Below are 12,550 nucleotides of genomic sequence, written 5' to 3'. Positions count from 1 at the left end.
TCGTATTGGGTTATTAGAAAAAGGCGGTAGCCTACGCCTATGTTCGCCAGAAAAATCTCTTGACTGAGGAGTACTTGGTCATTCCCACAACGCCAAACTCCTAATCAATTTCAGTTATTTCCTCCTACCAACATACCTTCGAGTTCACAGACCAAAATAAAAAACAAAAAGGAAAAAAAAAGATGATATCATGCTCAAGTAGATGACCATTTCCCCCGCCTGTCTTTGGAGAAGGACATAACACAGACCACTTAACTGTTCCTTCCATTTGCTCAACTTGAGGGATGCAACATTATTCACCTGTCACTTTCTCCCCTCCACCATAATAATATGGTACCCAAATCCCGTTTTCACTTCCCCCCATTTTGGATTCGCGGTTGTACTGGGTTCTAGCCCATATGCAACTTTTTCAAACTCGCCATTAAGGCTTCCTCGAACTTTCCAGCCAAGAGATCCACCTATTTCGCACCATGTCAGAAAGGAGGGCTAATCTTTTCTTTCTCTTTTTCTCTTTTTCTCTTTGACCATATTGGCCGAATTTCAAAAATTTCTCAAAGCCCTCGACGTCTCCCACTTCTCAAGCATGTAGCCACAACGAGACACCATGAGATAAATCAAGTTGTGAGTCTGAGGATACGTGGGCGCCTCAACAACATCCTATCTCTCGCACGTGATCCAGGGGCGTGAAAGATGTGATACATTGAGGGCATAAAGATGGGAGTATGTTGGGGTAACGAGCCAGAGCATTGAAGGCGTAAATGAAGGACAACAAAATGAAATTGAGACAAACCTTGTCTAGCTTTATCCTCTGAAAATTCTCGTGCAACGTCATCGAATTTCGCCCCGTTTCTCAGCTTCTCAGCAGCTTCCTCCTTTTTGGAGTGTTTCTCACACTAACCCACAGGAACAGCTAGTTAGCAAGCATTTATATGGATTAAAATATAAATCATTTAGCCATGGAACGATGATATCCTGAATGTATTCATTTCACAGTTTATGAAATACAATGCCCAAAGCTAAAAGGCGCAAAGATCAGATACTTACAAGAATATGTCGAACATTAATGGAATTTGCAGGCTTTAGCCCTTTGCCTTTGCCTCCCTCATCGGAATTAGCACTGTCTTTCGCCTTGCCTTTGCCTTTTCCTTTCGCACCCGAGTCTTTGGCGTTGCCCTTGGCCATCGCTGTGAACAAAAGTGGAATATGCCCAATGAATGGAAGCGCTCCCGCGGATATGACGTTTGAAATTCGAGATATTACGGTCGAAATATGAATATTGAGATGACAGAATAATATTGCCCGAGAAGCGTTGTTGAACTTTGATGTCAAGCTCAACCTCAAGTTATGAAGGTTGAGGTGGTGAGATAACTGGAGGTTGAGGTGGTGAGGTTAAGGGCGGGGTGTGTGCTTTATTTATATCAACATCAAAACTCCAACATCACAATCGACAAAACCATAGTCTTCCGTTCCACAACTTCAATAACCACTCTACCTCTCGAACTTCAGTTTTATATATTCGTCCAACAAGCGCTCTTTCACAAACAGCACCCCCAGAGACGTAGCCGTCAGATATGAGATGGCAGGCGAACAAGATACGAGTGCATGCGGCAAAGCAATTGAGGAGCTGCAAAAAGCTAGAATAGAATTAATTCCTGAAAATGCATATTATATTCCTGAATTTATAACACAGCACGAGGAAGAGCAGCTGCTTCAAAAGGTAAGCCTATGTTTAAATCAAAAATTGGAGATAATGTAAATATAGCTCATAGCGAAACCTAGTGAAGACCTCTCTCTGGGGTTCTAAGTGTGTTTTGAATTTCCTTCCTTTTCATATCCTGTGCAAGAGTAGTATAGATCCTGGCATGGTTAATAGTACTAATAGCCTTGAAGATCACATCCGTTCCCATCCCACGATGGAAATATCTTTCCCGGCGACGTCTTCAATCGTGGCCATGTGCATTGAGCAAATCCAACACTCTTTTAGCCTCTCCCCTCCCACAATGGTTGATTTCGCCTATTACTTCCCGATTTACGGAGCTTGAGGTCTTTCGAAATTCGCCTCACAAAGCTCCTAATCATGTACTTATCAATGAGTATCTACCTGGGCCAAGGCATCATGCGTCACGAAGACGGGCCCGCCTACTATCCCGTAGTCGCGACTGTGAGTTTGGGAGCACCGATAGTGTTAGAGATGAGTGAGAAACTGGTAAATCGTGTTCACTTGCTACTTGAAGGGTCCGAGGGAATGGGAGCATCGCATTTTAGAATATTGCAAGAAAGGCGAAGTTTGTTGGTAACGACAGGGAGATTGTACACGGATTACTTGCATGGGATTGATGAACGGATGGTGGACGCGGATTTGAATCCACTAACTATTTGCAACTGGGAACTGTTGGGGGATAAAGAAGCATTTGTAAACTGGAAGTTATGAAAGGGAGACTAGAATAAGTCTGACTTATCCGAGATGTGCTCAATGTCTTAAAGCTTGGGAAATGGTATGAATTCTTGGGTTGACAATAATAATAATCAACTAGGACTTCATTCCCAAAGAATCGAATTTGATATTGCTTTCGCTGTGATGAATGAGTTGTGAGTCCTTTGTTTCTAGGAAAACAGCAATCCGCTGAAAAGCCGTACTCTCCAGCCGATATATCCACGAAAAGCTAGGTTCCAGATTTCGTCTTTCGTGGCTGCGGATCTAATATAAATAGGGTATCATTTTCCACCTGTACTTCACGCTTTCTTTACCAAAATTTCTCATATACCACTCCTTGCTATTGCCAGCAGAGATACCCAAATTAACAACGACAAATACCAGTCCCGACAACAACGTTTTGTTGACAAGCACTCCCTTCGGCGCGGCTAGGAAAACGAGCGACAAGTATATCGCGCACTCGGCCGTATAATGAGGGGATATGATGTGGAGGAAGCCTGGATGAGAAGGAAGGGTGTACTTTTTCAACGAAGCTAGGTAAAGATGGCAATCATGTTGAATTCCAGAAGCGATAATGAAAATGGGAAGAAACACGAACGTCCTCAATGATGGGGTGGAATATCGTACATCGCTGAGTATGTTATCAGATGCACGTATCGCCGCTAGATGATCGAATCTCAGTTAAACGGAGAACTCAAGAGGCCGAAAATGGATAATTTAATCTGCACATACGTAATCCCTCGATCCAAATAGCCGTCCCCATCGCAATGTAATACAACAGCCCGATGATCCAGTGTAGAAACCACATTTTCGATTGGGATGGCTTTGTTATGAAAATTGATTCGTACAGTCGACGGATACCTTGAATTAACAACAATGTCCAGCAAAGAACTATCTGATTGCGTGACATGGATATTTGGGTATTCCCTTCTCTAGCAGTGGAGGATATCGCTTCAAACAACGGCCCTTTGAAATATATTTGCGTTCCCCATAGAATTGAAGATAGCACCGATAACACATAGAAATGAGTAAAGAAGCTGTGGGGCACCCGCAATGATGCTACCAAGTCCAAAATTTGCATGACCCTTGACGAAGGGTATAGCTTGGACACCGTGTGGTCATTTTGCTCCCGATTCTGCGAAGCTTTTGCCGGTTCCGACGACGTGGCTCTTGGGCCATAAGCAACGAAACGAGAGCTAACGATTGGGATACTGTTTGCAAGAAGAATCTAGAGACTGATCAGTGAGTCCATCAACGGGCAAATTGTTGCTACAGGGTATGGCATGGCTTCGTACTGTGCTAGCCATAACCAAAAAGAAGCCCCGAACGAGGTCTAGCACATCCACTGTTCCAAAGAGCGAAGATGTCCATTGAATCCATCCCATATTCGCCTCGGAAAGTAAGCCCTCACTTAAAATCATGTAACTTCAGCAATCACCCTTGTGGTTGTCAATAGATACTAGTAACCGGTGGTTTGAGGTGCAGTTTCTCTCACTCCCTTAGCATTCGAAGATTGTGATGCGGAACCGCTTCGGGCCGGTCCAATAATTATAAGCATAACGTGACTCAACCACCCAACGAACTCATCCACCCAACGAACTCCTATTTTTTCCATGAATCCCTGCAACTCTTCAACTTCAACCACCCACCATGCCACCCAACGAAGCAATTATAGAGCAAGCGATCGCTCAATTGAATCGACAATTGATTCCTAAATATGCTGAGGTTGCAAAGGAATTCGGAATCAATCGCATTACCTTGATGCGGCGGTTCAAAGGTCAACAGGTCTCCAGAACAGAGGCAACATCAATCTACTGTCAGAATCTCACAAATACTGAAGAACAACGCCTCCTATTTCATATTAATCTGTTATCCGATCGCGGCTTCCCTGTGACACCTCAAATACTGCGCAATTTTGTATTTGAGATCACCAAAATGCAAGTAGGAATCAACTGAGTGTCTCACTTTTGTGAGCGGCATAAAGCAAAGATCAAGAGCATCTATCTTCGTGCTCTGGATCAAAAGAGAAAGCAGGCAGATAATAGCTACTATTTTGAACACTTCTTTACTCTTGTAATTGCAGTTTTTTTGCTTCTTTTCACATGCAATTCCATGAGCTTTTTGCTGACTTCTATTGAATAGTTGCAGGAGAAGATCAAGCAGTATAATATCCTACCCCAGAACACCTACAATTTCGATGAAAAAGGCTTTCTTCTTGGCCTCCTTCATACCCTCAAGCGAATCGTTTCTATAGAAGCTCTCAAACAGAAGCATACAATTGGAGCAGTGCAGGATGGCAGTAGAGAATTCATTTCTCTGCTTGCCAGTATTTGTGCAGATGGAACTACAATTCCACCTGCACTCATTTACCGCAGGGAATCAAGAGATATGCAAGATACGTGGCTTGAAGATTTTGATCCTAAAAAGGATCAGGCATACTTCGCTGCTTCAGAAAATGGATGGAGTAATGATGAATATGGGTTAACCTGGCTGAAACAGGTGTTTGATCCTCATACAAAGCAAAAAGCAAGAAATCATTACCGCCTGCTTATATTAGATGGCCATTCATCTCATATAAATATGGCATTCATTGATTATGCGGATCAGAATCGAATTTTGCTTGCTATTCTTCCTCCCCACTCTACACACCGTTTACAGCCGCTAGATGTTGGAATATTTGGCCCACTTGCAAAGGCATATTCAGATCAACTAGATTCCTATACACGTTCTGGCTATGGCTTTATTCAGACTACAAAGTGAGATTTTTGGCGATTATTTCGTGCTGCATGGGAAATCTCTACAACTGCGGAAAATATCAAATCTGCCTTCATGACCACTGGCATACATCCTATAGATCCTGCCCGCGTTCTCAAAAAGATTCAACCACGTCCACTTACACCCCCGGAACTGCTTCAGCAGCGTACACCTACATCTATACGATCTTTGCAAGGCCTGATAAAGCAGGCAAGTCAACGTCACCGCCGACTTTCAGTTGATATTAAAAAAATTCTCCGCGCTGGGGAGAATATTGCTCTGGACAGAGAGGTTCTCTTAATAGAGAATAAGAATCTTCAGACTGCTCTAAATAATGAGAGAAGGCGACGCAAACGGGGTAAGCATATGGGGTTGCTTAATCCATCAAATCCCTCACTTGCTCAATTCTTTTCTCCCACAAAGGTGCAGGCCGCGAGGGAGCAAGCAGATGCTAATGAAACTGCGAAAATCAATGATCAGGCACGCAAGGAGGATATGAAGCTTCAACGAGCGGTTCTTCGTGAGCAAAAGCAGGCAGAGCTCATGGAGCGGAAGGAACAACGTGAGAAGGAACGTTTAGAAGCTGCTCAACGCCGTGAAGAGGCCAAAGCTGCAGCTGCAGCTAAAAATTGTATAGAGAAGCAACGGCGAGATGAACAGAAGCTTCAACTGCAAAAAGAGAAGGAAGAACATGCTGCTAAACATCATGAAGCACAGTTGGCAAAGAAGGCACTCGCGGAGGCCTCAAAGAGGCCTACAAGAAGATCAACAGTGGGCTCAAAACACCGTAGAAGCTCTATACAACCTTCTAAAAGCGGTAATAAGTGCCGCACGCAGGCCCCCCCAGTGGAATCAAATGATATTCCTTCTCTGAAACCTTCTACGCCGCGATCCGATTCAACCGTTTCAAAACCACGAGTTTCACGTTCCGGCAGATTATTAGGCCAAGCAATCATTCTCTGAATTAATCATATATATTTATATGATGTATTCTACATATAGTTTTAATTTTTAATAAATAATATTAATATCTTCTTGCATTGTTGTGCTACAGTTGAAAATTAACGGCTCTATAGAGCGCTTTTTGGAGTTCGTTGTGAGTCACGTTAACTATAACTTAACCACTAGATAGACTCAGATAACCAAGCTCACAAACACTCTATGGGATTTCAACAAAAGGCTGGATATTTAAGCTAGTTTGCGATGTTTTGGTACTAATTTTCAATAGGGGGAGGGAAAATTCTGTTTATGTAGGCTTTATGTCCGCCACAGTGTTTTAATAAAAACTGCATCTACCACTTGCTACCTTATCCACTACGATACATAGCTCACAATCCACATTTCTACATGTTGTATGCCCAGTACAGTGAACATCAGCACAATATACAATCCGATGTAGTAATGAATGATGTGTTATTGAAGAACATATGCTTTGACTCTTCTGTAAAAGTGGAAGAGGATAAAGATCCGTAGATGAATGTCAAATTGCCCTCTCTTCAACCTCGAAGCCATCAATATTATTCCATATATTTAATAAATAATCATTAATATCTTTTGAATACAAGCTAGCAATAGCTCTCAAATGACTATTATTTAATCTTCTATAGTCAATAACATTGCCAGTTTCATCGAATGATTGCAGTATACCATCATCAGCTAGATGTAAAATCCCATTGGTATCAGTTTCTATACTGTAAAGCATATTTAATACTTCTCTTTTAATAATAATCATGTTTAACTCTGTCACAATAGTTAGAATATATATTACTAGCATATTTGAAACAAATATAGAAAATTATGATGAAAGAAAAAATGAAAAAGCATGAAAGAAAAAAGGAAAAAGGCAGAAATGCTTATACCTGATGATAAAGTAGTATTGCTGGTTGCTGGAATCAAGCTTATGGCAATTATAAGCAGATTGAAAATGGTTGAAAGAGCTGAACTCATGATGAATGAAAAATATATACATTTAACTGTTTTTTTTTTTTTTTTTTTTTTTTTTTACAAAATGCATACAGTAATTTATCTATTCAAAGCAGGATAGCAAGAGTTAACTGCACATTTAAATGTCTTGTGTGATAAGATAGCACTATGATCACTAGGTTATCCATAGCAAAAAGCCAACGTAACTATTTGTTAAATGGTTGCGCTCATAGTGATATATACCCGTGGGTGTGGTGGTGTGGCCCGGCCCACAGCGGGCGTGGACCGCCAGCCGCAGCATAACGACACGCGGTAACTGCTTTAACAGGGTGATGAGAAGGCCAACCAATTACACTGAGTTTGCAGCGAGTGGGACCTTGCTGCTGATTTCGAAGAGAATTTGTCTAAGGATAACATTGTTGTGTCATTGTTGACTATCTAAGCGAGAGCAACACAATATGTTGGGTTGGTACGTAGAAACTCTTATGAGAATAGAGCTATATATATGGTTATTGAAGTTATAAAGATGATATAAAGGTAAAACAGAAATAACTACGTTGAAGAGATGAATGAACAGTTAAATAGATAGAAATCACTGCTGATATAACAATAGAGATTCATGTGTATTATAAAAATAATTTTAAAGCTCTTGTACTGGGCCTCAACTACTTTTCTGCCATCAAAAGGTATCATACATAAATGCACTGTCTTGCACCATATACCTAACGTGATCACCGATCTAACAATCGCTCCCACCTAACGATTACCAATTTAAAATTCGACAAAGTGATTAATTTCTACGACATCTCAACAATGCAATCAGATATTAAAACTATATATTAAATGCTAAAAATATATATAAAATACACCATAAAAATATGTATAGTCAATATAGTTGATATCTGCTGAGTTTGATATTTCACTCAAAATAGTTGGCTTAGGGCTTGTGAGCCTTAGCCATGACTAACTCAACAGCGTCCGATAGGGCCGCCATCGCCTACACTTTTAGCCAAAAGCCCCACTCAAGCCACTCCGAGAACCGCCTACCCCGAAACCTAAAAGCTGCCGTCGATTGTTGGTGGGGTCAAACTACGGAGTAAGTGTGACGAGAAAATCAATCCCGTTGCTTGCGTATATATTCCCGTCTCAACAATCACCTAACATGATGTCAGTTCCAGCTCAAACAGGAGGTGTTGGTGATCATCCACCACACCTGGAACCAAGCCAATTGGGCACGAAGGAATAGTAAGTAGGCGCGGATTTTCATTTCACTTTTTTTTCACTTTTTTTTTTTTTTTTTTTTTTTTTTTTCTTTTTTGGGAGGGGGGTTGGGTTTCTGCCATCAAGAATAAGCCCTTTCTCTCCCCTCGAAGTCGCCTATAATGCTGGCATGGTGGAAGTTTTCCTGGAACAGTCGCTGATATGAATTGCAATTCCTTTGTAACACGGACATAGCTGGGAATCATTCTACGAGAACTCTCTATCCCACCTCTCCTGGAAGCGACGCGCAGGGCGCAAGTACGGTAACCGAGACGGAGACGAGAACGCCAACGGAAGAGCCAAAGAGGAAAAAGAAGAAGACGGAGAAAGAGAGGGAGAATGTGACGAAGATAATGTCAGCGATGAAGATGGAGGTGAAGATGAAGAAGACGACGACGACGACGACAGCGACCCCGGTACATCCTGGTTCGCGGAACACAACGCCCCCGAAAAGGTCTTGAGATTCCTCACCTCCGAATCTTTCCCGCTGGCCCCCTGTAATACTCATAATAATGGCAACAAGAATAATAATACGCAACCGCAACCGCAACCTACTATCCTCGACCTCGGAACGGGCAATGGCAGCATGCTCGCCCTCCTCCGCGACGAGGGAGGCTTCACGGGCGGCCAGATGGTCGGAGTTGATTATTCATCCAAGAGCATCGAGTTGGCGAGGCAGTTACGCCATGGCTCTCCCGGACGGGGTAGGGGCGGGGGCGGGGCGGATACTTCTACAACTGCTACATCTACTATCCGCTTCGAGGTGTGGGACGTCTTTGACAAGCGGGCTGTGGAGGAGTTAGATTGGTTCCCTGTCGCGCAGGGTGGATTCGACATCGTCCTGGACAAGGGAACGTTCGATGCCATTTCGCTCTCTGCGGAGGAGATAGCGGTGGATGTGGGTACGGTGGGGGGACCGGGGGAGAAAAGGGGGGAGGAGGAGGAGGAGGAGAAGAAGAAGAATGTGGCCACGAAACGGTCCCGGGTGGTGCAGAGGATGTGTGAGCGGTATCCGGAGATTGTGAGGGGGTTGGTACGAAGGGAGGGGTTTTTGGTTGTGACGAGTTGTAATTGGACCGAGGAGGAGTTGATTAGGTGGTTCACGAGGAGGGAGGCAGGAGAGAACGAGGGCGGGGATAGACTGGTGGTTTGGGACCGGGTTGAGTATCCGAAGTTCCGTTTTGGGGGCCAGGAGGGCCAGGGAGTGTGTACGGTTTGCTTTAGAAGGGTGTGCGGGAGCTGACGTTGGCGGATTTTTCAGAAGGATTTCAACGCCTGCGGGATGTTGCGTTGTGGAAACAGAGGATAAAGAAACATGAACGATACGGACATGAAATCCATGAGCAGATCTGTGATACTGTAGGGCTCTTGACATAAAATCGAAATATTCCCATCATGTAGAGGCCATGACATGTGTTTTATATTCAAGACTCAAGGCACTAGCTATTTAAACCCTTCCTCAAGAACGCGACAACACACCATCTAGCCCTATTCTCTGGACCCTCTCCCGGGCGTACAGGCATCCACTCCCTCGTAACCACTCCCTCCTCACTAGTGGCATTGACGTCTCGTTCCCATATCTGCTCCACAAGCAATCCCATTGCCATTGCCGTTTCAAAGAATGATGCAACAATCTCCCTTCCAGTATGGAATCCGGCAACCACCCAAGCTACTCCTCCGCGAGCTGCTCCATTGGTTCCATCTCCATCTGGCAACGAAGGCGGTGAAGGCAGTGATGGTGGCGCAAGAAACCACAATAGGCTCCGTATCAGTTTCTCATGTTGATCTCTCATCCATAGACAATCCGCCGCAATTATCCGGGTGTACGACCCTTGGTCCTTTACAGCGGATATTGAAGCAGCCTGTGTCTCTGGGTTCTGGGTTCTGCTTTCCTGGGAAGATACTGCATCGCAACCTAACACGCCCCATTCGTGCGATTGCACGGATATCCTGGATTGCAGGTGTAAGGGGATATTATTGGCGATGTTTGCTTGGATGGCACCGTAGAGGGCGGGAGAGGAGGGGTGGTCTGTTATGGTGACTTGGGCGGCACCGGCGAGAGCGCTTACGAGTGACGGGAGAGCCGCACCTGGTATTGCATTGAGCATGCTGGCTTTTCAGTTGGGGGTTTTGTGAAGAATTGGAATTCATTTGGGATAAATCTAGGGAAAGGGGAAAGGGGAAAGGGGGGCCGGAATTTGAATGTGGAGTATGGAAGTTTCCGCTTCTCTTTTCCAATATTACTATCATCGTATCACATATGGGAAAAAGCGAACATGGGAATAAAGCAAATTTATACATAGCATACATATATATATAAACCTGGTGCTATCCCTACAGAGCAGCATGCAAAAAAAGATGAATTTGAATGGAAGAAAAAATATATTCGTATCCCCCCCCCACCTTAAAGCCCTAGGAACAGAGATTTACACCAAGGGAAAAATGAAATAAAATAAAATTCAAATTCAAACATAACTTACCTGCACCAAGCTCCAAAACCCTTTCCCCCTTCACACTCCAGAGCAAATCCTTCTCCTCGCCAGCACCATCTCCAGCCAGATGCCTCACCGCACGCTCTATCCCGTCCGCAACAACTAGCCCACCACCCCACAAATAATGCGCAAAGAGTCGTCTTCCTGCCTCAACGCCTTCTTCCTTATCGGGTCTTTCCTCCTCCTCCACCACCTCCTCCCCACTTCCCTTGGGATAGCCAGGAACCATAACGGTCACATCGCCCCACACGCCTGAGGTATACAAAACCGTTTTGCCTGGGTCCCCGAGGCACAATGGCGCTTCGTCGGGGTAGAGGTGTGGGAGAAAGCTTGTGAGAATGTCCTCAGCGTCGTCAGCGGAGGTGGGAGAGGATGCCTGGGCATCTTCGACGGTCAAGATAGCGGTGGTTGCGAGGAGGTCATGGCTGTGCAGGGGTTTAACGCGAGCGGGGAGCATCGCGTGGTGTTTGCGGGTATCTGTGCTTGGAACATTTGACTTGGATGAAAGGGCGTCTGGGTTTCTAGTTGGGCAACATGATTGCTGGTATCGAGTGGTAGAAGAAATGAAGGGGGAAATGAGTGAGTGAGGGAGTGGAGTGAGGGGGAGATCTGATAAGAATGGGGAAGCGTTATCTGATGACTAACCTCCTGTCTTTTGTAAACCCAAACCCAAATCCTGTTAGTTATGCCACTGGGGCAAAAGAGCTCTCCGAACCAATCCATTCCCCCCAACAAATCCTGCCCCGCTCGCATAATCGCACATCACCTCTTACAAACACTGTCTTTTGATCATGTAATTATCAGAGCGATCTTTAGTTAATCCATTATTCATTCGATATTCGGTATTTGGGTCAATATTCGGACATTCTACCGTTCCAACAATCTCTTATCAGTTCACCACAGCAAACCAGCAAAAAATATATCAGACCATCTGCAGGAGGAATAACCAACTGAATTATGCGTTTGCAGATCCAACGGAGACTAGAAAAGCACTAAACACGCACCAAAGGAGAGTAAAAGTAAGCAAGGAGGAAAAAAGAGAGCCACCAGTTTGGTCAATGATTGCTTTGACGGGAATTAAACTGACACAATCACTAGGATTCAGTTTTCAGCTCTGCTTCTCTTCTCCTCTTTTTTTCCAGCTCTCAGACGGGGTCAGCAAGCTGTGACTTTTTCGGAGAGATATACCAAGTAATGGAAAAAATAGTAGATAAAAGCTTCACCTATTCGCCTACGGCCGTTAGCCTAGCGTTGTCAGCCTCTATTGAAGACAATTTGACCCATACATATCGACTGCTGGCTTTCGAAACAAAAAGAATAATATAGCTAACTACTGAAGATGACTGTATTTAAGCGAGTCTCCCTTGAGCCCTCGGCCTCACAGCAGAGTCTACTCCGTACACATAGTACATAATTCAGACCGCCCTTCCTCCCTCTCGCGAATAGTCACCGACTCGATAACCTGTATAGCTAATCACCATACGGAGTAGTAGAATCCAAAACGGCTATGGGTCAGCTGGCTAGATCGTACGATACTGTGGAGATAAGACCTTGCGACTAATCGCCGTCGCCTTGCATGCCTTTGCTACCCCACTGCCGTACATTATGCCATCGCTCGGGGTATTGTCCATTGCCCTGGTTATTTTTGGGCCAGACAACAACAACGCTGGCTCTCGGCGTGGTGGCG

At 44.3% G+C, this 12,550-nt stretch overlaps 5 protein-coding genes across 5 annotated transcripts; 3 read left to right on the top strand and 2 right to left on the bottom strand.

The window, feature by feature from the left end:
- Window positions 1-37: 37 nt before the first annotated feature.
- HCAG_06279 (predicted protein) lies at window positions 38-1,182 on the bottom strand (the record flags this gene model as incomplete). The annotated part of the gene is made up of 4 exons (XM_001538624.1): window positions 38-100; window positions 355-458; window positions 791-893; window positions 1,045-1,182. The coding sequence occupies 4 exons, from the start codon at window positions 1,180-1,182 to the stop codon at window positions 38-40; spliced, it is 408 nt and encodes a 135-aa protein (XP_001538674.1).
- A 394-nt stretch (window positions 1,183-1,576) lies between these two features.
- Window positions 1,577-2,906, top strand: HCAG_06278 (conserved hypothetical protein; the record flags this gene model as incomplete). Its single annotated transcript, XM_001538623.1, has 4 exons — window positions 1,577-1,717; window positions 1,891-2,195; window positions 2,485-2,589; window positions 2,819-2,906. 4 exons carry the CDS (start codon window positions 1,577-1,579, stop codon window positions 2,904-2,906), a joined length of 639 nt encoding a protein of 212 aa, XP_001538673.1.
- A 1,178-nt stretch (window positions 2,907-4,084) lies between these two features.
- Window positions 4,085-6,385, top strand: HCAG_06277 (predicted protein; the record flags this gene model as incomplete). Its single annotated transcript, XM_001538622.1, has 5 exons — window positions 4,085-4,375; window positions 4,577-4,898; window positions 5,289-6,005; window positions 6,265-6,284; window positions 6,317-6,385. 5 exons carry the CDS (start codon window positions 4,085-4,087, stop codon window positions 6,383-6,385), a joined length of 1,419 nt encoding a protein of 472 aa, XP_001538672.1.
- A 1,184-nt stretch (window positions 6,386-7,569) lies between these two features.
- On the top strand, window positions 7,570-9,511 carry HCAG_06276 (predicted protein; the record flags this gene model as incomplete). The annotated part of the gene is made up of 5 exons (XM_001538621.1): window positions 7,570-7,576; window positions 7,725-7,797; window positions 8,097-8,207; window positions 8,567-9,404; window positions 9,467-9,511. 5 exons carry the CDS (start codon window positions 7,570-7,572, stop codon window positions 9,509-9,511), a joined length of 1,074 nt encoding a protein of 357 aa, XP_001538671.1.
- Window positions 9,512-9,802: 291 nt separating this feature from the next.
- HCAG_06275 (predicted protein) lies at window positions 9,803-12,494 on the bottom strand (the record flags this gene model as incomplete). The annotated part of the gene is made up of 6 exons (XM_001538620.1): window positions 9,803-9,814; window positions 9,889-10,460; window positions 10,852-11,404; window positions 11,815-11,844; window positions 12,052-12,086; window positions 12,395-12,494. 6 exons carry the CDS (start codon window positions 12,492-12,494, stop codon window positions 9,803-9,805), a joined length of 1,302 nt encoding a protein of 433 aa, XP_001538670.1.
- Window positions 12,495-12,550: the final 56 nt, after the last annotated feature.

This window comes from Histoplasma capsulatum, genomic scaffold, assembly GCF_000149585.1.
Source record: "Histoplasma capsulatum NAm1 scaffold_7 genomic scaffold, whole genome shotgun sequence".
Lineage (NCBI taxonomy): Eukaryota > Fungi > Ascomycota > Eurotiomycetes > Onygenales > Ajellomycetaceae > Histoplasma > Histoplasma mississippiense.
This window is presented reverse-complemented; position numbering and strand designations above follow the sequence as displayed.